The sequence below is a fragment of the Tympanuchus pallidicinctus genome, unplaced genomic scaffold (genome assembly GCF_026119805.1).
Source record: "Tympanuchus pallidicinctus isolate F22 unplaced genomic scaffold, pur_lepc_1.0 scaffold1, whole genome shotgun sequence".
Lineage (NCBI taxonomy): Eukaryota > Metazoa > Chordata > Aves > Galliformes > Phasianidae > Tympanuchus > Tympanuchus pallidicinctus.
This window is the reverse complement of record NW_026294618.1, coordinates 104,863,510-104,891,082: the sequence shown is the minus strand read 5'-3', so window position 1 is coordinate 104,891,082 and position 27,573 is coordinate 104,863,510. Positions and strand designations below refer to the sequence as shown.

At 45.4% G+C, this 27,573-nt stretch overlaps 1 protein-coding gene across 2 annotated transcripts in view; it reads left to right on the top strand.

The window, feature by feature from the left end:
* Window positions 1-27,573, top strand: part of SLC24A3 (solute carrier family 24 member 3) — an 83,629-nt gene that overhangs the window by 34,608 nt on the left and 21,448 nt on the right. For both annotated transcript variants that reach the window (XM_052701361.1, XM_052701370.1), the window contains exons 3-6: window positions 7,347-7,421; window positions 11,510-11,594; window positions 13,705-13,808; window positions 25,965-26,039. In XM_052701361.1, the coding sequence (XP_052557321.1) occupies window positions 7,347-7,421; window positions 11,510-11,594; window positions 13,705-13,808; window positions 25,965-26,039 (339 nt within the window). The remainder of the gene's footprint in view (window positions 1-7,346; window positions 7,422-11,509; window positions 11,595-13,704; window positions 13,809-25,964; window positions 26,040-27,573) is intronic.

Genomic DNA, 27,573 nt, shown 5'->3' with positions numbered 1-27,573 from the left:
AGCAACAGTGAAATCGCACAGTGTTCTCATAAGGATGGCTGTGTAAACTGTATGTTGGGCTGTTTTCCACTCTACTTCAGGTTATTATTTGGGGCTTCGTAATTACTCTCAAGGTAGTTTATTTTTCCACAATTTTGGTGTTTTATTTTGTTGGAGGTTTTCTTGGTTTTGTTTTTGGTTGCTTTTCTTTTTTGTCAGTTTTGAATAAGCTGAACATACTTTAACACATATCAAAGCAGATTTTTGAGGACGGAAAATTGAAGATGAACTGCCTACTTCAGAAAGAAAATGAAAGCCATTTACTGAGGCGTTTCTCAGTGTCTTTCCACTCTGAGCCAACCAGAATAGAATCATAGCATCCCTAGAGTTGGAAGGGAACCCTAAAGGCCATCCATTCCAACCCCCTGCAGTGCACAGGGACACCCACAGCTCCAGCAGTGCTCACAGTCCTGTCCAGCCTGACCTTGGCTGTGTGCAGGGATGGGGAACCACCACCTTTCTGGGCAGAGAGACTAACTGTAACCTGTTGTCCAAGAGAGAACTGACTGTTAGTAACAAAACAACAGTCAGCTTTAAGCAACCTGCTGCTTCAGTCTCAATTGAAAGGAGTCATCACTGTATTGGAGGTGATCAACCTCTAATTCTGATTTTCCCCTCCAGCATTTCAGTTACCGAGTGTCTGATAAAATTAGGGCATACATGGAAATGCACGTTGTAGGAAAAGGTATAGACACAGTCGGTATTCTCTGCAGGTTTGAGGAGACAGGGCTGTAGAATCAAAGGGACTTTATGCTGAACTCTTTTTATTCATTTTGGTAAAATCTTGTTCTCTTTCCCCCGTCTCTCCTTTGCTACCACTTTCATGTTAATTTCTGAAACACATCAAGGTAGAGCTTGTTTATCAGAAACCAGAGGGCAAATGCACCGAAATGGGAAATTCACAGTCACAGAATCACAGGATGCCTTGGGATGGGAGGGACTTCAAAGCCCCCCAGCCCCTGCCATGGGCTGGCTGCCCCCCACCAGCTCAGGCTGCCTGGGGCCCATCCAACCTGGCCTTGGGCACCTCCAGGGATGGGGCACCCACAGCAGAGCCATGGCCTCACCAACCTCTGAGTAAAGAATTACCTCCTAAATAACCTAAATCTTCCCTCTTTTAGTTTAAAGCCATTCCCCCTTGTCCTGTCACTATCAAACCGTGTGTGTTTGGGGTGGTGCAAGTGAGAGCCTTTCAACGGATTCCCAAAACATCTTCTCCCTACTGTTTAATGACAGTGAAAATGGAAACACACTCCATCAGATCCCACAGTGAGGCTGTGGTGAATTACTTAACATGACCTTCACAAAGATGATAGTAATCCCTGAAACAATTTAAAAGCCTAAGAGAAACTGGACAGGAACAGTTCAGCAGTAGTTTTAGTCAGCAGAAATGCCTAAGCTGAAAGCACTTCAGCTCGAATGCAAAGTGGGCCACTGAAGATATATTGCAGGCTTGGAGCTATAACGGTTAATTTTCCCCTGGAAAGTCCTTTGTAGCTCATCAACTGATTGCTTTACTGCTATTAATTATTCTCGTGTCGTTTCTGAGAAGAGGGAGAGATATCAGGAATGGTGACATCCCTGCTAAATCACTGATTTGAGGTGTTGGATTGAGAAGGAGCCAGGGTCTGGCACTACTAAAGCATTAAGTATAAAGTCTGTGATCCAGGAGCTTCCCAGCTCTTGAGACCTTCATTGGCAGTCTTGACATTGTTCCCAAAGGGTTGTGGATTTCTAGGTGTTCTCATAGCATTTTACTTCTTTTTGAGGTTGTTTTGGCAGAGGTTGTCCCATATAGACACTCAGCAATAGGCACCCATTACCTCTGCAAGCCAGCAGGCAGATCATTTCATCCATCTGTGAGATGTGTGCTGAGAGGGAGGATTTGTGTGTTGTGGAACTCTTGTTATTGCAGTACTCCAAGCATGCTTATTTTATTCATTCTGTGTGATATAGAAGTGTTTGTACATAGCTGGACTTCTAGGTGGCTTTCAGGATTCAGAATGCAGTCAGAATTAAGGAAAGCCCTGTGCTTAGTGCAGTGCTTTCAGTGGTGCACTGTGGTTTGAGGTGATGTGTGCGTCACTTATGATGAGTTGTTGATTCAGAAGTGAGGCGGGTCAGATTGACGAACTAATTTCATGTAAAATTATCTAATTAAATGAGCTTCTTGGGAGGACCATACCCTATGCATTCTTTCCCAAGGAAATGCAGGACCTGTTGGTGGAGTTATGGAAAACCAAAGTAGTGCTCAGCTCATCCAAGCAACTGATGTTTCTGGGGAACATGAGCTGCAAGAAGTCACAGTCTGCTTACAGCACTTTCTGTTAGACACACATCTTTTAGCAAGATTGAGCAATCCATTTCAGAGTAATCTCTAGATCTGCAGCTAGATTGATCCTAAATTGAGCTTGATCGCCAGATTATAGGAAAAATGTGAATAAGAATTATGTGTAGGCACTATTTTTTTTTCTTACAGACAAACTGCTAGAAAATACGGAACGCAGAATAGCTCTTTATATAGGTCATGTCTCTATAAGCTGTCCTGGTTATTTCATGAAGGGTAACATGATACAAAGCAGATTTCCCGAAATGAAATTGTAGAGATGAGTAGCTCTCAGTTGTGGCATCTTTAACTGCTGAAAAGGGACTTGTGAATGGAAAAGTAGGCGTGCATCTGAGCCTTGTAGGTGTGGGTCCTGCACTTGGTACTGCCAGTTCTGTGCCACGTCAGGAAAATGCATTCAGCTCTCCTTTGACTTCATGCTGCTCTGGGCTGGAAATTCACCCTTTTCAGAACCCATTACATGTAGCAGAGAGGGAATCACAATGGTAGGGCAGTGGCTGCTGGTGCTGGCTGTAAAGTTGAGCTGGTATGTGGGATCCCAGCTGCCTGGAGAGGGTTAGAGAATGAGGCTAGCGTTGCTCTGTCCTTTGGCTGGAAGATGACTTGGCATGTGGCTGGCAGAGCTTGCAGTTACCAGGGGCTCAGGTGGGAGCTGAGTGGATGAGACGTGAAGCAGGCAGGGTCTATTTCAGGGGTCAGTGAGACCCTGTCACTGCTGCCCAGAGCTGTGGTGCCCCATCCCTGGAGGTGCCTAAGGCCAGGTTGGATGGGCCCCAGGCAGCCGGAGCTGGTGGGGGGCAGCCAGCCCATGGCAGGGGTTGGGGCTGGGTTTGAGTTCCCTTCCAGTGTAAGCCATTGCGTGATTCTGCAGTTCATCCTCTTTCCCTTGACATGGTTTAACTGCTGGAAGGAGTCAGGGAAGTGCACTCATCCCTACTCATCCTGAGGGTCTCAATCTAAATCTTCTGATAGGCACCTTCAGTCTATCCCGAAAAAAGCTCTTCTGACTTGGAGGAAGGTTCTCCAAGCATCTGCTCAGTTGTCTCATTACAACTTCCTTACTCTCAGTGGCCCCTTTGGGCTTGCTTTCAGGCTGCCTACGTGTCCCCAGGCACATGAAGATTGGGTTTCTGTCTTGTTCTAATGCCAGGATGGAGGCTGGCACAAGAAATTCAAAGAGGTGCTGGACAACAGCAGTGATAAACGTAGAAGTCCTGAGCAGCAGATCACATACTGTGAATAATATGAGTAATCTACAGAGATTGCAATTAATTTTCTGATGTTTGTCAGAAGCATTGCTTAAAAACCAGTTGTCAGGTGGTACTTAATCTGATAGTTGCAAAATTCTAATACGGGGACCTTGTACTGTCTTAATTTTAAAGCAGACTTCTAGGGAGGGAAAGTGTCATAGAGCCACCTGAGTTGGAAGGGACCTTTGGAGGCCATCCATTCCAACCCCTCTGCAGTGCATAGAGCCACCCTCAGCTCCATCAGAGCTCAGAGCCCCGTCCAGCCTGACCTTGGCTGTCTGCAGGGATGGGGCATCCACTGCCTCTCTGTGCAACCTGCCACTGCCTGATTTCTGTTAGCATAAGAAACTTCTTCCTTGCATCCGATCCTGTTTTAGTTTGAAACCATTTCCCCTTGTCCTATTGAGGGGAAAAGGCATCTTTTCAGTAGGTTGCCTGTTTAAAGGCTTTTGTGTCTTCTGTTTAGCTGGACGCAGTTAAGTGATGCTTGGTGCAGTAACAGCCACAGCTGAACTTGGAAGCTTCCACCACCGAATTGGCTGCAAAGTCTTGAAGTCACACTGCCTGCTTTTGCCCACGTTGGATATATGGAACAGACTGGCCTGCCCTGTTGCTGGTTCTCTTCCTTCTTACCACGTAAAATAGCCTAGAGTGATGTCTGTGTTCTCTCTTCACCAGTCTGACTTGATATAAAATTTAATCTTTTTGGCGTGTTCCTGTTGGCCCAAGCCTTACTTTGTTTGGTTTGTGTAAAAACAAACAAACAAAGCAAAAAAGACACTTTCAAGGAAGTAGCAGTTATTGTCCTCATCTGTTCACTTGCCAAGGGCAGTTGCCAGCCTTTTAGCTCATGAACCAAGTTGTTTTCTAAGCAGATATTCCGTGGATTTGAACTCTTTGTACTGTACTTAAGTCAGATAAATTAAGTAAGGCTCCCAGCCAGAACCCAGATTGTGACAACAATTACATCATTAAAGATAAACGTTCAGGCCTGTAAGTCAGTATGATCTGTTCTGTCAGCCTGGTGTAAAATTTGCTGAAGTAACCCGCAGTCATCTTCCTGACCTAGCAGGCTTTGGTTCAGGGCTTTCAGCAGGCACAGCAGCACTGGTGTTCACCTTCATAAAAGTGAGGGAAGGCATGGTCCAGTTTCTTCACATTCACTTTTCCACTCCTTGTTGAGTTCTGTCCACTTGCTACCCTTTCTCTTATATCCGAGCGTGCTGATGTATAAGCAGCAGTAGAGAAAAGGAAATTCCATTGCCACTCTTCTGGCTTGTGATGGTGCACTCTAAGAATCAGTAGAATGACAGGCAGTGTAGCTTTCATATCTGTGTGTGGTTATGGGTATGCAGTATGCTTTTCCTGTTCTTGTCTTTGCATTTGAGATGGTGCAAACCCACTTTTCGTGTCAGTCATTGGAGTGCTTGTTTAACAACCGTCAGAAAGTTGAGTTTTGGAGAACATCTTGCATCTGATGTCAGTCCAAGCTGAAGCTGCCTGGTGCATTCTGTGTAGGTTTGGGTGAACTGAAAAGATGGTAAAGGCACAGAGGAGACGAAGGCTGTGTGCACCCCATGTTGAGGCAGACGCTGAAGGGACTTGATCTGAGTGCGTGCTTTTTTCTTTCTTTCTTTTTTCTTTTTTTTGGTCTGTTTTCTGTCTCACTTCAGGAGAACTTGGCTACCACAACCGTAACAGATTGCAGGAATCCCCAGCAGCCATATGATGCCCTGTGCTCTGTGACTGTAGATTATGGCAAATAGAGAGAATGCGCTCTATAAAGATGATGCTGTACAGATTAGTGTTCTTGAAAGGCATTACTGTGCATTTAGGAAGGGAAAATGACAGCACGACCCACTGCAGATTAATGTGATTAGAGGATTAAAAAATCTAGGCTGAAGTTGGGTACCTTCTATCTATTGTATTTCAATGAGATTGGCTCACTTCACTCTCCTAGGCTGCTTCTGGTCATTCTTCTGTGATGCCCAAGGTTTCCTCTCAGAAGAATATACTCTGATGTACTCCTAGCACCAGAGCTTCAGTGATTGAGGGCTGGGTGCATTGTTTAAGTATCATGCAGACAGACAGCAGTTCAATCCATGCCACAAGAACCTGATCAGTTAGGGCAAGCCTGTGGTCTGAATGTAATTTTTCTGGTTCTCAGATACCTGTTCACCTTTTACTTCCTTGTGAACCCCAGGTGAACAGAGTTATCATAAATGGGAACCATGGCAGGGCAAAAACCATGAAGAAGTGAACACTGCTTGTTGTCTTTGCTGGGATTTTTTTTATTTTTATTTTTTTTCTGTGGGAAGCAAGGGAAAATGCAGCAGGAATTAATGGGCTTTGTAGAAAATAGTCTTTATTTATAAAAGGGACTTGCAGGGAATTTCCAGCAGAGCTGATACATGCCTCAGCTAGCAACTGTCAACAGCTGAGCAGCCTGATTTCATCATAGCATCTGAAGCTATGTGTGGGAGTACAGAGTGAACAATCCAAAATGAGGCAGAGCTGGGCCATCCTACAGCCACTGTTTACATTCTGAACATCCAAATCAATAGGATTAAGGCACTGTTTTCCTACAAATGTTGGCCACTTCTCTCAGCTCCTTTTATTTACAGGAGGTAGTTTCAGAGGTGAGAAGCCCTGTCTTGAAAACAACTGAAAAATCAAGACCCACATGCACTGAAAACAGTGGTGATGCTGTGGTGTGCAATGTGAAGACACACTATGTGGAAACGTGCACAAGCATGAGCTGTGATGGAAGGCTGTGAGCACTGGGTGCAGCTCCTGGCAGCAAGCTCATGGAGGGGAATGGAGAAAGGAGGGGAATGGAGAAAGGAGCTCAGGTGTTCCTCTTTCCTGCCTCGCTGCATGCAGTCTTTCATAGCCCTTGTTCCAGACACAGCTATTTTTTGTGCAGCTGCTGCAGTGCATTTTGTTCCAGGCTTAATGTCCTGGGCTTCACTGCCCTGTTTATATGCCCAGAATTGAAGGAACTCTCATAAGTTCATGCTTTTACATCCATACAGACATAGATAAATGTTTGCTGATACCATAATCTGCTAAGAATGAGATCTGAGGTGGTATCATAGCAGCTTTTTGGCAACTTATGCAGATAGATCGTTTTCTGGTTCCTCACAGTGGTGCTAAATGTGATAGATATGCTGTATACTCACAGTGCTGCAAGAGGTGAGCTCTGACATCTCTTGCATGTCTTCAGAAGATGCAGTTGCCCTCTCCCACTTCCCTTGTTTCACGAAAGCTTGGGTTTAAAACCTTGCTTGTTTGTCCCAGATTATGTGCAGAAAATAAGATCCTTTCCACTGCTTCAGAGCACCAGCATTTCAAAAGGTGCTCCTTGAGAATCCAGGCTTTCTTGAAGTGCAGTCATAAAAAAGCTTTACACTCTACATCAGGGCAGAAAGCGAAGGGCAGCTCAGCAATATCCAGAGATTTGTTTTTCAAAAGAAGTCGTTATAATGATGATAAAGTGCTGGCAGTTTGCTAGAACTGGATAGAACTTTTGGATAAATGTGTCATGATCTATCTGTTAAATCCCACAGAGCCTCCCAAAGTCTTCTTGCAAGAGTATTTCCTTTTGAAGTATATTCCAAGACAAACTAAGATGAGTTGGGATACTGCAGTTACTTCAGTTTCTTTGCTTGACAGTCTCCAGACTCAACAATCTCTTTTTTCTTTTTCAGGCCATGTATATGTTTTATGCTTTGGCAATTGTCTGCGATGATTTCTTTGTCCCTTCATTGGAAAAGATTTGTGAAGTAAGTATTGGAGATTTGTATTATTAGAAATGTGCACTGCTTTAGCAGCAGCTCTCCTTGAGAGCCCCAACATGTGATGATGCTGTATTTGCTGTTGTCTTAGAGCGTTCCCCATGCTTTTTGTTTAGTTGCTCAGCACTGCCTGTGTGAGTTGGCTCAGGTTCATAGTTCTCACTCACAGGAGATGGGCTGCATCTCTCCTGGTGTGTGAACTTGGAGGTAGTCCTTCGTAAATCATAGAATGGCTTAGATTGGAAGGGACTTTAAAGAACGTATACTTCCAACCCCCTGCTGTGAGCTGGCTGCCTCCCACCAGCTCAGGCTGCTAGGGCCCATCCAACCTAGCTTTGGGCCCCTCGAGGGATGGGGCACCCATGGCTCCCTGGGCAGCAGTGCCAGGGCCTCACTGCCCTCTGATTGAAGCATTTCTTCCTAACGTCTAACATGAATTTCCTCTTTTTTAGTTTAAAGCCATTTCCCTTTGTTCTGTCACTGTTAGACCATGTAGAAAGTTTCTCCTCCTCCTGATTATAAATTTTCAAGACCTGGAAGGCCGCATTGAGGCCATCTCTTCTCCAGGCTGAAAAGCCCACCTCCTTCAGCCTCACTGTCTTTGTAGGAGAGGTGCTCCAGCCCTTCAGCAAATTTATGTCCCTCCTGTAGATCTGCTGCAACAGCTCCTCATCCTTAGGCCTGGATACAGAACTTCAGCTGGGCTCTTGCAAGGGCAGCACAGAGGGAGACGATCCCTTTCCTTGCCCTGCTGCCATTCTGTTGATGCAGCCCGGGACACAGTTGGCTGCAAGCACACACTGCTAGCTTACATCCAGCTTTTTGTCTGCCAGAACCCCCAGGTCCTCCTCTACAAGGCTACTCTCAATGAGTTCTTCTCCCAGTCTGTACACATACCTGTACCTTGCACTTGGCCTGGTTGAACCTTGTTGAACACGTGCCCGCTTTTTGAGTCTGCCCAGGTCACTTTGGATGGCATCTCTTCCTTACGTTTTGTCAACTGCATCACTCAGCTTGATGTCATCAGCAAACTTGCTGTGGGTGCACTCGATCCCACTGTCGGTGTTGTTGATAAAGATGTTGAAGAGCACCAGTCCCAAGAAGGACCCCTGAGGGACGCCACTCCTCACCGACTCAACCTTTTCGTAGAGCCACTGACTGCAACCCTTTGGCTGTGACCATCCAACCAGTTCTTTATCCACTGAATGTCCAGTTTTCAAATCCCTCTTTCTCCAGTTTAGAGATATGGTTATGGTGCAGGAGAGTGTCAAAGTCCTGTACAAGTCCAGGCAAATGACATCAGTTGCCCTTCTTTGTCCATGAATGCCATCACACCATCGTATAAGGCCCTGATTCCACTCCTTGTCAGACACACGTGTTCATTGAGATCACAGACTTGACCTGAGCATAATCACTACAGCCTCGGCTGCCTCCCGTCTTAATCTCTTTAATGATCTCCCCTGCGTTGATGAGCATGAGGCTTTAGATGCATCTGTGAAAAATCCAGGGCAGGAGAGGGTCACTGACCTCCAAGTTTGGCTGCCTGTGGGCTGTGTCCTTCCCTTGCAACCTGTGGAACTGGGGAGCTGCACATCCCTCCTGCTGCACTACCAAGGCTGGAAAGCTTTGAGCTCACTCAGTCCTGAGCTGCAGTTGACTGGTTAGGTTTTGGACAGCAGTTGTCTTGACTGACATTCAGGATACTGCAGAGTATTAGGTCGACTGTAAAGAAGCTCCTAAACATCTCCAGCAACTGAAGGAGGCTCTGCCCTTCTTTTGCTAAGGCTGGCTTGCTAAAATTGTAGAAGGTAAGGACTATGTTTTAGCCTGAATCAGCTCAGAAAGAGACAGGATGAAGACAGACCATGTGCACGAAGTGACTGTAAGCCCTCTCCGATCTCAGGCAAGGAAACCTTTGCTGCATGTAGATAACATGGTTCAGTCCTGCCAGGCTGAAGTCTGTGTCAGCTGGAGGTCTGCCTGCTGTTCTGCCTGCTAGTGTCACCCACCACAGCTGTGCTGGGCCCTGGGACAAGGCGTGGGAGATGGTAGGGGAAATCATCTGTGTTGACAGCTCTGATGGAATCTAAATCTAAGCTAACCTGATGCTTGTAGCCCAGCACCCAACTGTGCTGCCTGGTTTTCTTCATCAAGAAAAAGTCCCCAGGAGCTTCCACTATCGTGGTGCCTAAATATTCAGGTGACTGAAGGATGACAGCACGAGGCAGGACATTGTGAGCTCTCTTAAGGCTAAATCTGAGCACAGCCAGCATGAGGCTGAGAGGAATGGAGAGCGCTGTTACTTGGAAGGGAGGCAGGGATGTGCTGACAGATCAGATACACTGATTTTGAAATAAACGTCCTTTTTCTGGCTTAGCTCCATTAGTTTGGAAAGTGGTTGTTGAGTTTGGGTGCATTTATGCTCCCAAATAAGCGTGCACAGAGGAAAATCGGTTCCGGAACATTTGTTATGGTAGGTATTCATATTATTCTTCATTCAGATGTATTTACAACCAAGCTAATGCCCTAATTTTCTAGAACTATTTGTACCTATGTTTGTCCAGTTACTCTTTGATGTAGCAGTGCATTTACAATGCACAACTAACGTCACAGTGTCAATTGCAAACATGGCCTACAGATACCTAAGAGTACGTTTCTGACCCTTACACGGTGGGCCATATTTTCCAGCCTGTTATGTTAGCTTAGTCATCGTATGTATTGCAATAAATTATCTAGGAAATGTCCTCAAGGGAACCTGCTGGTGAACCAACTCAATTGGTTTTCTCGATTCCTGATCTCTTCAAAATATGCCATCTGTCTGTGGACTGACTTCTGGGGGGGTGGCTGTTTCCATACATCCACAGAGAATCCTACAGAAGAACCTTGCCTTCGGGGATGTACTTCTGTTCCTATAAACTTATTCTATAATTATATTGATGCTATCTATTATCACTCTCTATAAAGCCGTGTTTTATCAGGTTCCACAAGCTTTTACAGCAGTAAGCAATCATTGGCCTCCTGCTTAAAAAGCATTTTTGATTAGGGCATATCTTCTCCTTTTCCCTTGTCCCTGAAACATACATAGAATTCTTTATTATACGAATACATTGAGTGGGTAGAGTTGAATTCTTTTACAGGCTTGAAATATCTTTTGTGGGATCTTTAATCAAGCTAGAGCTGGGAGAAGGGAGTTCCTGCACATTTTAGGAACAATCTTTTCTCTCTGCAAATGTCCTTTAATAACGAGAAGGCTGCGGAGTAACTCTGCACAGCTAGGAAGGGCAGAGGGGAGGAGAAGACTTGTGGCCTGCAGGGTTGGTTGTGCTGCTGTGAACCTTCAGTTCTGCTAGAGAAACGTTCCCACCGCTGTCGGCTGCCTTCCCCATGCTTGTTAAATGGCAGCTGCTGACTCGCACGCATGTGAGCAAGGCAGCTTCGTGTAGTAACAACACAGCAGTTTATGGCCGTATGGCAGGGGGTGGCTTTTTTTAGCTCCTCAGATTAAACTGCGGAGGGTGCCAGCAAGGCATGTGGTTTTAACAGCTTTGTCACATTTGCTGAACGGTGTCTTGCACAGATGGAACAGTGGGTATGAAGAAAACATAAAGGAAGCAATTAACCAAATAAATCTTCGAGAACAGTGTATGCCAATAAAGTTTTCATAGAGGAGAGGGCTGTTTTCCTTCCAGAAACCTCTGTTTTAAATAGGAGCAGTCCCTGCGTGCTCCTAGAGGAGGGCTGTAGGGGGTATGTGTTATGATGATCCAAGTGAAAGAAGGGTGAAGGCAGATTAACTGTCCAAGGCTGAAATGATTTTCAGGGCAGGTCAGGGAATGGATGAAGTCTCAGCTCCAGCCCTACCTGTAACAGGCAGACTAGGTGAGATAAGCCATGTATTGCACACTGTGTATATATATTTATATATATGTGTGTGCTCGTGATGACTTTCTTTCCCTTTGTTTAACCTTTAAATGCACATGGGCAGTTTCCCACTCTGAGCAGACTGTAACATTTCTAGTTGAATTCCATACACCTGTCAGTGCTGTAATCAATAACTCTGATGTGTTTCTCTGCAGCGCTTGCATCTTAGTGAAGATGTGGCTGGGGCGACTTTCATGGCAGCTGGAAGCTCTGCTCCAGAGTTGTTTACATCTGTCATAGGTAACTAACATGCTGCTCTTTGAAACCTCCTCTTTTGCCATGCTGTTTTTCAGGGTTGACATGAGATTGCCAAACATCTATAATATTTATGCCTCTTCCCTCATGGGCGTGCACAGGATTAACTGTGGGGATTCCTCACTAGATGAAGGGGCACTAAAAAAGTACAATTATCTCACAGCAGGGCTGCATTGGCAGTGGTTTGATTGTACCAGCCTAAGCAAGGTCAGAAATGCAGGCAATTCATCATAAGTGTCCACTAGCCTTACCTTGCTATGGTACAGCCAAGGTACAGAGCACTGAGCCGTATGCACACGGCCTTCTCCTTCCATCCTTTCCACCCTTCTGTGCTATCTGCCACACCAGCTCTATGGCTCTTCAGCCTCTGAGTTGATCACCAGGCAAAGTTGTTTCTGTCCTCAGATGTCTGGAGAAGCTGTGGCTGCCCCATCCCTGCAGGCATTCAAGGCCAGGCTGGATGTTGCTCTGGGCAGCCTGGGCTGCTGGTTGGCGACCTGCACACAGCAGGGGGTTGGATCTGGATGAGCACTGTGTTCCTTTTCAACCCCGGCCATTCATTCTATGCACATTTTCTGTCATCACCTTCACTCTAGTTAATTATCTAATGATGCTTCCCTCTTGGAAAGCCAAAGAGAAGATCTGAGACCCTTACTCACAGCAACAGGGTGGTGAGAGCGTCATGCAACCAGCGCAGCACTCTGCGTATGGAAAGTGTGATCCAGAGATTGAGCAGTTCTTGGGTCTGTGAAACATGAGGAGAGCTGGTGTTCCTTCTGTAGCCTCGAGCTACGAGGGGACTTGAATCAGAAGGCTGTTGTGAAACGATCTACATGTATGCTGCCAGGTATATGGTGTAGTATTGCTGTTTTATGTGTCCACATCTCTGGTGGCATGTGATTGTTAGAATAATGAATGGAAGGTAAGATGGGCTCTTCATCACTGAAGAGAAATAAAGGAATGATGCTGAGCTTAATTACTTTCTCTAGAAGATCATTCTACTTCAGTATAGTCTGTCAGAGACAGAGCACAGATTAATTCACACCAAGCTGCATGTGATGCAGAGAGCACTGATCAAAGCCTCGAAGTCTAGGAAATTACAATCATAGAATCATAGAGTGGTTTGTGTTGGAAAGGACCTTTAAGATCATCTAGTTCCAGCCCTCCTGCTATGGGGAGGAACATCTCCCACCAGCCCATTGCTCAGAGCTGCATCCAGCCTGGCCTTGAAGCCACAGAATGGAAGCCCACAGACCTGAGATTGTATTGTATTAAAGGTAGCACAGCTGCAGCAGGGCAAAAATAAAATCAGATTCCCTCAGACAGCTTAGAGGAACCCTAATGGCTTGCTGTGGTGTAATCCACCAGATACTGAATGGCTCTCAGGGTGGGGGGGGCACACTTGTGGGTAACGTGTGTCTCAGAAAAGGGAAAAGTGGAGAGAAAAAAAAATAAACTCCAACAGCCAGAAAAATACTGCTGGAAACTGAAAAGCAAATGGTGAATTTAAACAGACTGACAGCTAGCAGGGGATGGAGTGTATTTTTAGGCTGACTTCCTAAGGAAAGAATTTTGTGCAGTACCACCATGTGTCTGTCAGTTCATCTTCTTCACCATTAACCTCATTGGCCAAGTGTAACCAAATCTGACAGAAGAGCTCTGAAACGAGCTTGTAACAGAGTCCCAAAATCCATTCTGAGAACTCTCAATCTGCTCACTTGCCTAGTGGAGCCAGCAGGGCTGAGGATACATGGAAGAGCAGAGAGTGGTGAGGAGATAGTTTCCTGCAGATTTGTGTCCTATGAGATGCTCTCAAGGAGCTTATTGTCCTTTGTAATGTCTGTGGCTAGACTAAGAGGCTGGTGATCCAGAAATGTTTAAGATGTTTGGTTTTCATTAGATAATCCTTCTGAATCCCCACAGAAAGTTCTGTTGCCTTTAATCACCCTAGCACCTTTCTCTGCAAGTTGCCCTATTAAATATGAGTAAAAGCAGCAGAGCTGGTGTATGCCTTTAGGTTCATTAATGGAGCAATTTTAGAGGAAAAACTCTGTGCTTCCCAATTTACACAGCTTGCCTTGAACTTGTTTTTCAGGTGTTTTTATCACAAAAGGAGACGTAGGCGTTGGAACCATCGTAGGCTCTGCTGTATTTAACATTCTCTGTATTATTGGTGTGTGTGGGCTGTTTGCAGGACAGGTAAGAGCATTTAATGATTCCTAACAGTAATTGCTTCATCACGTGCCTTGGCTTTATTGTGAAATCCAGTTGCCAGGTCGCAACCCTGCCACAAACTTCCCTGGTTTTGTCCTTTTTAACAGGGCCCTGTTCTATTTCTCTTCCATGTTTTGAAATGAAAAGCAGAAGAGCAAATATCAGCTCGGATGTTTTAAGCTGCCTGAGATATGTAGGTGGTCAAAGGAATAGAAGTCGGTCACTGAACACGTCCTCTTGGTAGCTGTTGAAGGGTGTGCTGTGATGTTCTGGTGCATGGAAAAAAGTGTGGAAGCGTGTGTGCATCTGGCTGGTAAGAATGGCAGTTGGTGAGCCATGAAAGAATCCTCCAAAATAATGATGGCGCTTCTGGAGCATCAGGAAGGATGCTGTTCATCTTTGTTCAAGGGGCATTGCTGGCAACTGACATGACTTTAGAATTAAATGAGAAGGATTTGGCTTCTAGGTTCTTTCTTTATTTATATCCTTGGATTCTCAGAATGTGGGAAGGGGCCTCTGGAGGTGTGCAACCAAGAGCCTCCCACCACCCCCAGATGAAAGCAGAGCTGACTTCAAGGTGGAACCATTTTGCTTAGGGCTGTCTCCAGTCAGATTTTGAGCATTCCCAAGGATACAACGAATTTTACTTCACTAGCAGTAGGGCTGTCCATTCCTAGGATAATGTCTGACTGGTTTTGCAGTATGTCAAACTAAAAACGACAACACAAACTATTCATCTGAAATTAAAGTAATTAAGTTGTGAGATCGGAGCTGCTGTCTGAATTGCTGACATGATTGACTCTGCATAATTAAACATCTGAATCTGCATTCACCTTAGTGCTTGTCAACATGCCCAGTATTTTTATGATCTTGTCAAAATGTTCTTTGAAATCTTACCATACAGACTTGTTTGCAAAGAGATGAAGCAGGATAACAGGATCAGTGCAGAACAAGAGGGTTGCTCTGGAAGGACAGTTTGAAAGAAGAGGCCTTTGTAACTTGGTCAGTGTGAGAAAGCAAGCAGAGAACTTAGGTTTTCCTGAGAACATTCGTAATCCAACTTTATTTGTTTTAACCATTAACTTTTTCAGGTGAAGATGAACGTTTTCATTATGGGGAGGTTTGGGGAAGAATCCAGAGTGACTTTTCAGACACCTAACTCTGATTTGCATGGGAACATGCAGCTGAAAGCTACAAGCTCTTGTTCAATACGTTAGTGGTTCTCCTGCAACTCTTACTATGAAAAGCTAATTGATTCAGGCCAGATTTTAATTACCAAAGCTTTCCCAGGGCACAGATCTGTGTTTTCCAGAGATCTTTTGTAATCAGTAGGACTGTCTCCTCGGGTTGCTTTTGTCAAACAAATGAAGAAGATTAACTGTTTAGCACGATGACAGAGAAGCTAAATTTTCTGATTTTCACTCTCATTGACTGCAAGCCTGAAGCCTGCTAATAAACTAGCTACAAATGACAGCTTTCAGTGGAGAAGGCTTGATGGAGTTTGGGGGTGGACAAAGAGTGTCAGTCATCTTCATTTGTGAGTGGGAGGTGTTTGTTTCTGGAGGATGCAACACAGCCAAAATGTTCTGATAAATGCCTTCAGCTTTCCAGGCGTGACAGCTTTCGGAAGAACAGGAGAGGACTGGCTGCCCTAGGTCATCCTAAGCACAGTCTGTGAGTCTTTTTGTTAAGCAGACAACTGTGATCAGGCCTGATTTGTCCTGATTTTGTCTTCCCTGGTTCCACTAGTGTCTTACGTGTAGGATCTCACCGGCTGGGGGGACAGTTTCAAGATGGTCCTGATGCCAGTTTGCGTGAGGAATTGCAGAGGAGTGGGTGCTTGGGATTGCTGTAGCACCCATGGGCCAGAGAACTATCTTTAAACACAAAAACCCACACCTTCAAGAAAATACGTTTCTTTGAACACCAACTCTGGTTATTTTTCCAAGCCTTTAATGGCTAATAACTGCACGCTTCCCAGAACAAATCAGCATAGACTTCCCACTGCTGGAACTGGAGAGGAAAGCACGATGCCCACAGCTCTCCCTGTATGACACCACGCACCGAAAAAAATGCGTTAAAGGAGCATTATTAAGGTTGAAAGTCAAACACTGGAAAGTTATAAAATAGCAGCTTTAAGGTTCTTTGCACAACCTTCATTTGCCCCCCCCGCCGTGTATGCATGATTGTGGTCTTTAATTACATGAACACATGCTGGTTTCTCCATAGGGTCCCTGCCTCCTTCGGAGCTCAGAATGGACTTTACTCACTTAATGAGCAGCTATTCATTATTTTGTTTTCTGTTCATTGTTCAGTGTGTGCCCTTCTGCCTTATTTACCAGGCTCTATTCAAACCCTGTTCCAGAGGCAGAATTATTAATTTCCTCTTGAACTTCTGCCGATGTCATTGCTGTTGTATCTAAGCAATTGGTGAACGATTAATTAATTCTCCCCAAACCTCTGTGAGATGAAGGAGTGTTTTAAAGATAGGAAAACAAAGTTCAGGGAGACCAAAGACAAAAGGACGAGCTTGTCATTTTAGGTGCCAATTAGAGCTGGCACGGGCTTATTTTTTTTCCTGATGTACGGCATCCTGTGGCACCTTCTTTGTTTGGGGCACACGGAAAGGTTGGAAACGACCTACAAGCACATCTCCCTCTGGCTCCAAGAGCTGCTTCCATTACTCCTTTAGTTTACATTTTTGCCATGTGAACATCTTTTACTCTCCGAGTAGAGAACAGATGCCCCAAGAAGCTTGAAACAACTAACAAAGCGCTCTCCTTCCAGGATGTGTCTCTCTGAAGTTCCTTAAAGGCTGACAGCAAGGCTCCCTCATCCAGCACGGTGGGTCTAGAGGGGAAAGCCTCCCCCTGCCCAGCGCCCACGCTGCCCTAGCTGCAGGCTCCAGCATGCCCCAGGCTGTGCTGCATCCAACACACTCCTACATTGCTTTTCTCCTCTGCCTTTCAGGTAGCTTCCCACTCTGGAGGGCGATGGTAAGGCCAGTGAGATCAGGGCCAGAACTCATGGGAGAGGGTGCTGCTGCTGGGAGCTGATGCAGCGCAAAGGGAAAAGAGGCGAGCGGGGAGAACTGCTGCATTCTCAGGAGTCGCTCTGGAATAGCATGGGAACAGGCTGCTAGAAGCCATCAAGCAAAGCAGCAATTAGAGAAGCTTCCACTTCGTTTCTTTATTTATGCTTTTAATTTGGAAATTTTAAGGACTCTATCAATTTGGTAGCTAGAGCCCCAGTCCTGCAAGCAATTGCAGCCAAACTCATTTCCACACGCTGAGCTGCTTGCAGGATGGGTGTCTGAAAACCACCCAACTTGTTTATGCCGTCTGCTGCTATGCCTCGTTTTAGGGCTTCCAAATAGCTGTGGGAGTGTTGTAAGTCTCCTGAAGAGCTGCTCTCATGCTAAAAAGCAGTTGATGTAGACCAAAATCAGCTCTATTGCACTATTGTGCTCCTATTTTCTTTGTGGCACAGACAGAATGGGCAGAGTTGGGCTGGAAATTAGATCGGTTTGAATAGTGTCAACAGACTGGGGAGATTAACCATGTGCCTGTCTTGTGCCAGCCCATTTTCTGTTGCAATCTCTAAGAAAGCGTTAATAAATGCAAGCAAAATTGCTGCAAGCAGCAGTGAAGATAAAGCTGTTAGTGTTGAGTATTACAACTCTCCTCGTCTCCCTTGCTTGTTTTTAAGCAGCACAGAAAACGTGAAAAAGTTTCAAATCCAGTACAAGTCAGAGACACCATAAGAATGGGCTCACGACTTACTAATTTCAAAAGTAACGTGGTTCTGAATTATATCAGAAGGATTCGTGTCATTGCTTGCTATTGAGAATAGGAAGGTGTGCTTCAGGAACCTGAAGGTGAGTTGCTTTTCTCTTCCAGTTGGTGTTGATGAGACTTTGCAGATCACCTCTGGACTGGAGGGATTTTTCTGTTCTCACTGACATGATGAAATCGCCTGAGGTTGGCACATGAGGATTCATTTTCAAAAAGTGACAATTGAAGCTGCCTCTGGTTTTGGATGGCCAAACTAAATGGCAGGCTGGGTTTTCTGAACTAGCAGGCATACTCATAAATTCAATCTCTTTTACAATATCTTCATCTGAGCCTCTGGAAGCTGAGAAACTCAACCTGTGATTAATTTTGAAGTCTCTGACCAAATTTATCCCAACAAGGTAAAGTTTACCCACGCGGATGGCTGAGGGCAGCCTGTTTGACTGTGGCAGTGAGACTTGGAAGCTTTTCTTTTGGATCCTTATGTAATGTTCTGATTTTGTCTTACATGGGCACACGGAGGAAGATCTGCCTAATCACAATAGCTGTAAATTTTGAGCTGTAGAAGGTTTTAGTGTATGGAAGTACTTAGAGAACTGTCCTCCTTTCCTCAAATGCTGACTGTGGGATGGATGTCTCTGCAGCTGTTTCTTCATTTATCTGTGATACTAATGCATATTCCCTATCATCTGTACAACTAAGTCATGTGTCTCAAACACGACTTATCTGCTGCGTTTTATCTGCTTTTCATTGTCAAAGAAAGGTTACAAGAAAGTAAAAGAAAGCTACAAGAGATGCAGTGCTACCAAATGCAGCCCTTCAAGCAGAGATTGAGTGATGCTTCATGGTAATCCATGGTGGGTGGTAGGGTAGGGAGGCAGGCATGAAGGAATCATCAGCTGGTGTGCCTTCAGCTTTGTGCAGGGTGTGAAAATGCACCTAGCAGGGAAATGTTACAGTGAAGAGCTGAATAGAGGAAACTACGAACGGAGTTTTAATAACCAGGTAGAACACTGTTCATTGAAAAGTTTGGGACATTTGTAATCTATTTCTAACCTAGTTGTGTCATACAGTTGGCTTGCATGCATCTTAATCTTTTAAGCTTTAATTTCGCAGACAACAAGTAATTTGGACTGGAGTCATTACTGACCTTCGGTTTGAAGATTGCATTCATGAGGTTATTTTTACTTGTGGATCGCTGCAGAGTTTTGGTAGGGGGGAACCTGAATGGTTTTTGGTGTTTTTTTTTTAATTCTTCTTTGTGACCAGCAGCAGAAAGCATTTTAACTTGAGAAGCAGTAGTTTAAGAAGAGCTTCATGCCAACAGCATTGAGTTTCTATGTTGCTTTTGTAGTGTAGGACATGACAGGATTCTGTGCAGGCAGTGGGTTTTGGTGGGCCTGTTCTTTCACTGATGCACACCGGAAAACAAAGAAGAAACCCAGCAGTAAAACAGACAGGGTGTGCATTCCTAGCAGGAGCACAGCTGTGAGCATGGCCACGTGTCTGTGACACCCCGAGCATGAGGAGAGCAGGGAGAGGGAGCAGGCAGTGCCATTCCCTTTGCCCTGCAGAAACTCAGGCCATCGATGAACATCATGTGCTGCAGTCAGGCAGTTCAGAGGCTGAAACCTTTCTGAATGTCGTGGTAAAGCCCTAGCTCAGAGTCAAGCAGCTGGGCCGGCAGACTCATCTGCCTCTTGCATCCTTATCTGTACATTATCAGTGTTTCTTCCTGAAGGAGCAATCAAGAAGGATGCTCACCCACTGGAAGTGCAGCGCAGTGCTCCTTTTCCCTGGGATTTTCCTGCTGGGATGTTTGGCACTGGTGGATAGCAGACCAGCTCTCAGAGATCAAGCAGATTAGATGCATTTCAGCTCCCCCTTGAATGCAAACGCTGTTTTCTTGGGGACTGGGGACTTGTGGTTTTAAAACCACTATGCTGTCCAAGCAAATACTTTGTTGGTACCCAGAAAACACTGAGGATGGCCCTTTGTCCTATTCTCTGAGTGGGTCATGTCTTGTCTTCTACAATGCTACAATTCTTCAAGCTGTGCTTCATCTTGGGTTTGGTGAATGACTCTTTTGGTCTCCTTTTGAAGAGGTCTGATGACACTGAAAGGACTTGGTCGTTCCAAAAGTAACTGTTTTAAGTAGGGATTGGCCTCTTCCCCTGGGTAACTAGGGATAGGACGAGAGGGGATGGCCTCACGTTGTGCCAGGGGAGGTTCGGGTTGGCTGCTAGGAACAATTCCTTCTGCAGAAGTGATTCTGCACTGACACAGCTGCCCAGGGAGCGCTGGGGTCACCTGGAGGAGTCCCAGAGCCGTGGGATGTGGCACTGAGGGACGTGGGCAGTGGCACGGTGGGGGTATGTTGGGGTTAGGCTTGGTGATCTTAGAGGTCTTTCCAACCTTAATGATTCTGTAATTCTGGTTCCCAAAGCAAGGTCAGCAGTGTGCATGGAATGAGTGTTCTTGCACTGGGTGCTGGTTTAGCAATGTGTCTTGAAGCTGCTTGCATCATTTCTGTGGGGAAAGGCACATGAACCTAGAAGTTGTGGTGTCAGGGGCCTGGCTCCTGAATCTGAACTGAAGGAGCCACAGAGCTGGCAGCCTTGACTCTGCAGAAACCCAGCTAAAAAGCCGTGCTGCTCAGGGACGATTACAAGTACCAATAGGGCCAGGAAATATTTTTGGTTTTGTCCAGAGATTTGGAGCTCATCCACTGTTTCCATTCTGAGGATGTCACAGAGACAGATTGCTGCCACGGTAATGAAAATATCAAAAGCTGTTAAAGAAAGCAAATATTCATGATGAAATAATGAGAATAGATTGAGTTGGTCCACAGTGTGTGAATCAGGAGCTGTGGTGATGGTTGAACTCTGCAGAGAACAGCTCCAGCAGTAAAATTAGGGACCTGGTGGTTGGAAGGAGCTTTCCTTGCAGTGAGTCTGGTAGATCAGAGCAGAGCAGCAATTACTGGCTTAGAAACATGCATTTTTAAGGTCTGGTTGGGTTTTTTGTTGGCCTGGCAGTTGCTTGTATTTTGTTTTGCTGAAGTTCGGCCGGGAGAGTTTAATATCAGTCAAAACCCCAAGCAAGTCCAAATGCTACATTGTGGGACTTGGGTTCCTCGTCAGGAGGTGCTTGGTAGAGGTTATGGTCGGGGGGTTCAGCTGGATACTCAGAGTGCCCTGGGACATTGGGATGGCTGTGATCTCAGCATGTCAGCAGCAGGGAGATACCATGGTAGAGTATAGAAAGGAGCATCTCTGCCTGTTCACCTTCACCTGCAAAATGGGGCTGTCCAGAACAGAACGCCTTCCCTTTGGCTGTGGTGCTTCGTGCCTCTGCAGCTCTGACCCCAGCTCCCTGCAAAGCATCTGGAGATGTTCAGACCCTGCTCTCACCCGTGTTTCTTTTCCCTCCGGAAAGAGGGAATAAGTGTGCCTGACTCACAGGTTCAGGTCTGTTTGTGTCTGGCTGGGGGGGGAACTTGCACCCTGTGATGTTTGCTGTTTGTTTTACAGCTAATGATTATAAGCTTCTGATCGACTGATTGCTCATTGCAAGCGGGACATAATTCCCAAAATAAGGCGAGTTATGTGAAAATTAACTTGCAGGTCCTGATAGTTAGGCAGTTACAAGCTCTGCTGGAAGATGGTGGTAATTATCTTACGAAATTCCTTCCTGCCTTGTATCTTCATTGGGATTGCTCTAAGAGTGATACGTTTAAGATCAAGATTGAGAGCAAGCGTGTGCAGAATGTTTAACACAGAGTTGCTATTTCTCATCTTATTTTTGGTTGTGACCTTTCGAAGTGCACACAGTCTGCAGCCTTTGAGCCACAGATGTAATCTGTAGCACTCCCTTAGCTGAGGGCTGTCTTCGTGCAGGAGGACCTGCCTGCAGAGCACCAGCCAGTCCAGGAAATAGAGTTTTCACAGGGCTCAGTGCCCTGTATCGTAAACCTAAACTATAGGGTTTTCAATAGGGCTCAGTGCCCTTTGGCTCAGGCTGAACTCGCATTTTGCTGTGGGAATGATGCTGGTGAAACTGAGCCTGCAATCTCGTTCAGTCCCATTTGTGTCCATTTGTTCTCTAGTGCTGCTGCTAGGTAAAAATGTTCCTTTATGCCCTATACAAAGAAGGGATATTGCTTGCTCAGTTCACCTGAGCTTAGACCATAGGGCTTGGGGCAAGACAAGGAATTGCTTCAGTCCCAAGCAGACACCTTCCTTTCCAGACTTGCCCTCCTCTTCAGTCTTAACACATGGGGATGTGCCTCCCAAGAAATGCATGGAGGCACTCGAGTGACTCCTTGCTGGAAGTCACAGTTGCATAGCTTAATATAGAGAGGAATACAGATGAGGCAGTGCCACTGTCTCACATTAATATAGGATGCTTCATTGATGCTGTGACCAGTGGTGGTGAACAGGCAGGTGGCGGGATCACTGCAATTACTGGAGCCAAGCAGGGACATCCTAAAGTAATAAATGGCAAAGTGGAAGGCCTGTGCTTTGTCAAGGGAAATGTCCCCTGGGAGATGAAGGCTCACAAGGCTGTCCCAGAGACTGAGGCCTTTGACAGATTCACCAGAGATAAGCAGTGATGCTCAGCTCTGTCAGGAGAGCTGCCTGTGGGAGAGGAATCACCTCAATGGCACAGGGCAGCTTTGTGTCTTTGCTGCTGATGTACGTAACAAAGCAAAGGCTCAAGAAACTGCCCCACAGGTTTGTCCAGGCTCCAGAAAAGCTCCATGATTTTTAAGTGCCAGTTTGTAGGAACTGTAAGAATATCTCCTTAATTGCTGTGACTTTTGAGATTTGAATGAACCTTAGTCTGTATTTAACTGTAAAATGCAGTTGAACCTACTATGTTTTTCCTGAGCATGATGGAGCAGATTTTCTTATTTCTACCCAGACCTGACACAGATGACATATGATGGCACGTAACTAGAATTCTGCAAATGTAGCACAGTCCAATCCATAGCATAACAGTGTGGCATACAAGGATATGTCCTTGTGGGCAGGTTTGCTGTGTCTTCCCGCATCATTTCTTTCTCTCACAAGTACCTGGTGGAGAAAATGAAGGTTGTGTGGTGGAGATTATTTTAATTTTTGCAGCTGTGATTTCAGGATGATGGATTGGACTTCCATAAGGCCATTCAGATCCAGTAATGCTATTTATTGCTAATGCATCTTCCATTTATATTCACGTAGAGCAAGCAAAATGGTGCTAGTGATGCTATTATTGCTTGTGCAATTACTGACAAAGAAGCCCCTTGTGAGATGGGGATTTCACAGTGGACTGAAGGTAATTCTCTTCCTGAAAGACCCATAGGAATTATGTTACTGTAACAAATGCTTTGTTCCAGCTGAATATCATGCCTGGGCTGCTGCTGTTGAGTTCCTGTGGCTGACAAACCAAGAGTTGGTTGTGCTGATTGTAGATACGGGGAAAAGAGACATGGGAAGTGCTGACGGTAATTTCTAAGTTTGTTCACGGTAGCACAAAGGCAGATTTCAGGATGGGAAGCAGTGCAAAGGCTTTTGCATGATGAAATGATGTGGGTTTGTAACTGCTTTTGTGGTGTTACCCTTCCTGCGTAAACAGGAAGTTTAACCGTGCCGTGGAGCAACTGGGTTGGTTGCTTCCCACAGATCCTACAGCTCTTTTGAGTGGCTTGTCAAGTACGAGGCTGGTGTTTGCTGCTTGCTTTCTTAGCCCGTTCTTACCTGCATTGCCAGGTAAGGCTGTCTCAGTTTATTCTGCCAGGTACCTTGCTCACATTGTCCTGCTTTGAACTGCGTGGAAAGCCGTGACTTTTGGAGCAATTTCAGTGTGAGGGGCAGGAGGAAAACAGGCAAAAGCAATGCACTTTGTGGTACTGCATGAAGGAGAAAGGGCACAGCAGTGCTGCGAGTCCCTCCTCTGGGAAGAAAAGAGAGAGCAAGCACACCTACCCATGGGAGTGCTATCAGCAGTTTGTACATGAGCTCTGCATCTCCTCCACAAAGCTGGGAAACAGGCTGGTCCTCTGTATGAAAACAATACACACTCTCCTTCTGCGTTGCCATCAGGTTAGTGAGCATTTTTAGGAAAGCCCTCAGAGCTGACTTTTGTAATGCTCCCATTGGTGCCCACGTGACCGCGGTTGGGATTGAGGCTCATCTTTACCAGCTTGCTTGAAATGAAAAGTCTGATTTGAAACGTTAATTTAAAATAATAAACAAAAAAAAGACCTGCACGATCTGCATGATGTTTGCAATAAGCCACAGTGCAAAGAAAGACAGCACACTGCTCACAGCAAAGGAAAGGCACCACTCCTTGTCTGCTGTGGGCAATGGGGAGAACAGGCACATAGCCTTTAGCCTCCATGGCCTCTGTCACCATGTCTCTTCTGGATGGAAGATGCTGGCAGAGGGGCATCTGCATGGTTAGGAGAAGAGAAATAATTTGGAAGAGCAGAAGAGAAGGGTCAATTTTATAGAGGGTGAATGGTGAAGCCCCAGCCTGGGATACGTTGCCACCGAGGCTCTGGGCACCCTGCTCTTTCTAGCCCTTCAAAAAGGGAAATCAATGTTCTGTGCAGTAAATGTTACACATAGCAGTTTGCAGGGTGAGAGTTAATAGTGAGAAACCCAGTTTCTAATCTGAGACATGTTTTACCTATAGGAACACCAGTGCAGTGTGCAGGTAAGTGTGTGCTATAGGTCCTTTGCCTTGTCTAGTCATGGGGAGTTGCTCTCACTGAACCTCACATGGAAGAGCTCTTGCTTTCTGCTCTGGAGAGGCCAGATTTAGTCCCCAGTGCTGTAGTTAAGTGAGGGCTCCTGGGCTCGTGTCTGGGGGCTGGATTTTGTGTGCTTCCTTTGAATGGAGGAAACGAGTGTTTTTCTACAGCTGTCTCTTGGTGCTTGGCTCCCCTTTCCTCTGGCTTCTGCTGTTGCTGATTCCAAACTCTTAAATTTCATTGTGTTTTTACCCAAGCTGATTGCTTCCCTGATTTCCTTTCTGCCTTAGTTGTGATCTGCTTAATGGTGATTTAGGAGGGTTGCAATGCATTAAGATTTACATGCAGCCCTTGGCTGCTGCAAGACTGAATAGCACGACTTGTGTCTTCAAGGTCTTGACAGTTACAGCGAGACTACAAAATTCCTGTCAGCAGGCTGAAAGTGCTGCTGTTTCCCTCTGTGCTAATTAGCTCCTTTTAGCCTGGGTACGTGGTTACTTCATGTGCAAGGCTTCCCTCTGACAAATTCTTCTTCCCAGTGATCAAATGGCTCGAAGACTTCAATGACACGACCCTCACAGGAGACCTGGGCTTTTATTGCCCATATTTACACATGAGGGACAGCTACTAGGATGTCTGTGGCATGTGAGCAGTTTGTAGGAATCCCAGGCAGCAGCATGTTGCCTTCAGTCCAATCTGAAATCAGGGCAGGAGTCGGTGATGCCCTGGTGTCCTGGTCGATGACTTTTGCTCACTAGATCCCTGATGGACAGCTGTATTTGAAGGCCTGGCTGTTAATGTGGTCACTCAGGTGTTGGAGGAAATTTCCCTAGGAGAAAGGCATTATCTGTGCTCAGAAAGGAACGTAGGACCTTAAATAATGCTGTAAAAGGCGATTGGAGTAATCTCAAGTTGTTTTATAAACTATCTCGTGGTGCTCAATCAGCGCTCAACGCAATGCTCAATCAAAAGGAAGGAGTTCACTATCTGTAAGATTTAATTAAAGGTCTCTGAACACAATTATGAACCTAACTCCAGGTTTCTACATTGGGAAATTTCCGTCAAAAAGCATCTCTGTCCATCTATCCTTACACACAGAGATGCGTGCTGTCAGCCTGTGTAAATCTAATCTGACTCAAGGACTTCAAGGGGTTTTGTTTTGTTTTCTTATTGTTTTGGGGGTATCTTTTTCTTACATGAGAATTTCTCACATGTCAGTGTTTCCGTAAAGACTTTGCACTGGACATGAATTACATCCACATTAGCGTTAAGAGGCCATGGAGATTTTAAAGCATGATGGTCAATATCTTTTTATGGTATTTGTTTTGCAAGCTGTCAGGACAGTTACGGTATTGTAACAAGCAGAGAAATCTGGGAAACTGTACATTGATAACACTCTGCAATCAGACATTTTTGTAGACAGAAAGGAGAATGAACTTTCTGTTTGTTTGGCTGATTTCCTTGCACGAGCATGACTGGAGGATGTGGTCAGGAAAAACACTGATAAATTCAGAGGTCAATTCAGAATGGTGTAAATTAGCCCCCATCATCTGCCTTCCTGTGGCTTACACCTGGGCCTGCCTGACGTCCTCTCTTTGCCTCTTTTCCCAGGTTGTTGCACTGTCATCATGGAGTCTCTTGAGAGATTCAATCTACTATACACTGTCTGTTGTTGCACTCATTGTGGTAAGTTCCCAAAGGCTGTTGTACATGTTATTCTTCTGTGGGACCCTGCATGTCTGCTGTAGAGGGATCTCACTAAGAAAACCAAAGTTTTGTAGCTAAGGTTCTCGCTCCAGGAGCCATGTGGTTTTTCTGTCCATGGAAAAATGAACGTGTGGTCTCCGTGGTTCTGTAGAAAAGCATGGCCAAAGGATAAGAGATGAAGAAATATCAAGGTCAGGATATGCAAAAATTGTCTTTCCTGGTAACAGTTACTACTTTGTGTATGTATATATGTATATATATTTCTTTACTTGGGCTTATAGTCTAGGACTGTACATTCCTCAAGAAAGAAAGAGATTTTGTGAGGCTAATTCCCATATGTAAACAAGAAGAAGGGAACACGGAGTCAGAAGATGAACACTTGTATTTCTGAAGTTTATGCAGTTTTTCTTAGACATGGTGTGCTTTGTTTTGCCTTCGCTCGTCAAACGTCCATATGCCGTGTGCATTTTCTATAGGCACAAAGGCCTATGTCTCTAACCTTCACATAGAGGGTTTGTCTTAAGCTCTTTGTGCTTTTGTTCTGCAAGATCTTCAATCTAATGTATGCATCAATGCTGTTGCTAGAATTAGAGCTGCCTAGCTATCAGTAATGAGCTGCAAAACTAAAATCTTTTATTTTTGCTTGACAAGTAGCATCATACCAAAAACTTCCTGACCTACGAACTCCACCACATCCATTAATTGTAATAGATGACACTGCATGAGCGTAAAGACATCTAGCAGGTGTTGGGTGGATAGTGATAGGATGGGGGGAATGGTCTTAAACTGAGACAGGGGAGGTTTAGGTTAGATACTGGGAGGAAGTTTTTCACCCAGAAGGTGGTGAGGCACTGGAACAGGTTGCCCAAGGAGGCTGTGGATGCCCCATCCCTGCAGGCATCCAAGGCCAGGCTGGATGTGGCTCTGGGCAGCCTGGTCTGCTGGTTGGTGACCTGCACACAGCAGGGGGTTGGAACTGGATGAGCACTGTGCTCCTTTGCAACCCAGGCCATTCTGTGATTCTGCGATATGATTCCCTTAGTTTACTCCAAGGAAAGCACAGATGTGGGCACTTGCCTGCCGTTTGGCCACTTGTTTGGATTGGGTGTTTCATACAGGCATTACAGAACTGCAGAAATCCTTTTCTTTTGGAACTATACCACATAATATCAGAGAACTGTAATTTTTTAGACCTGAAGAGGTTCAAGGTCCTTTGTGCAGCCAGAGTAGGGCTTGGAGGCATTGCCAGAACTGCGATGCGGATGTCAAAGCACTTCATGGCCAACTGTGGCTTGGGAGATGTGGAACAGGCCCCCATCTCTTCAGCATTACTCCACAGCAATCACTGCACAGGCTTTTTAAACACCTGTTAGAGAAAAACGGAGATAAATTAGAAGAAGAGAGAACATTTTAAGTGATTAAAGATTTAGCTCCCGAGGGATTTAGCAACCCTGTCCTATGTAGCATTCCTCCTCAGAAGATGGCAAATGAGGATTCTCCTTTCAGAGTCCAA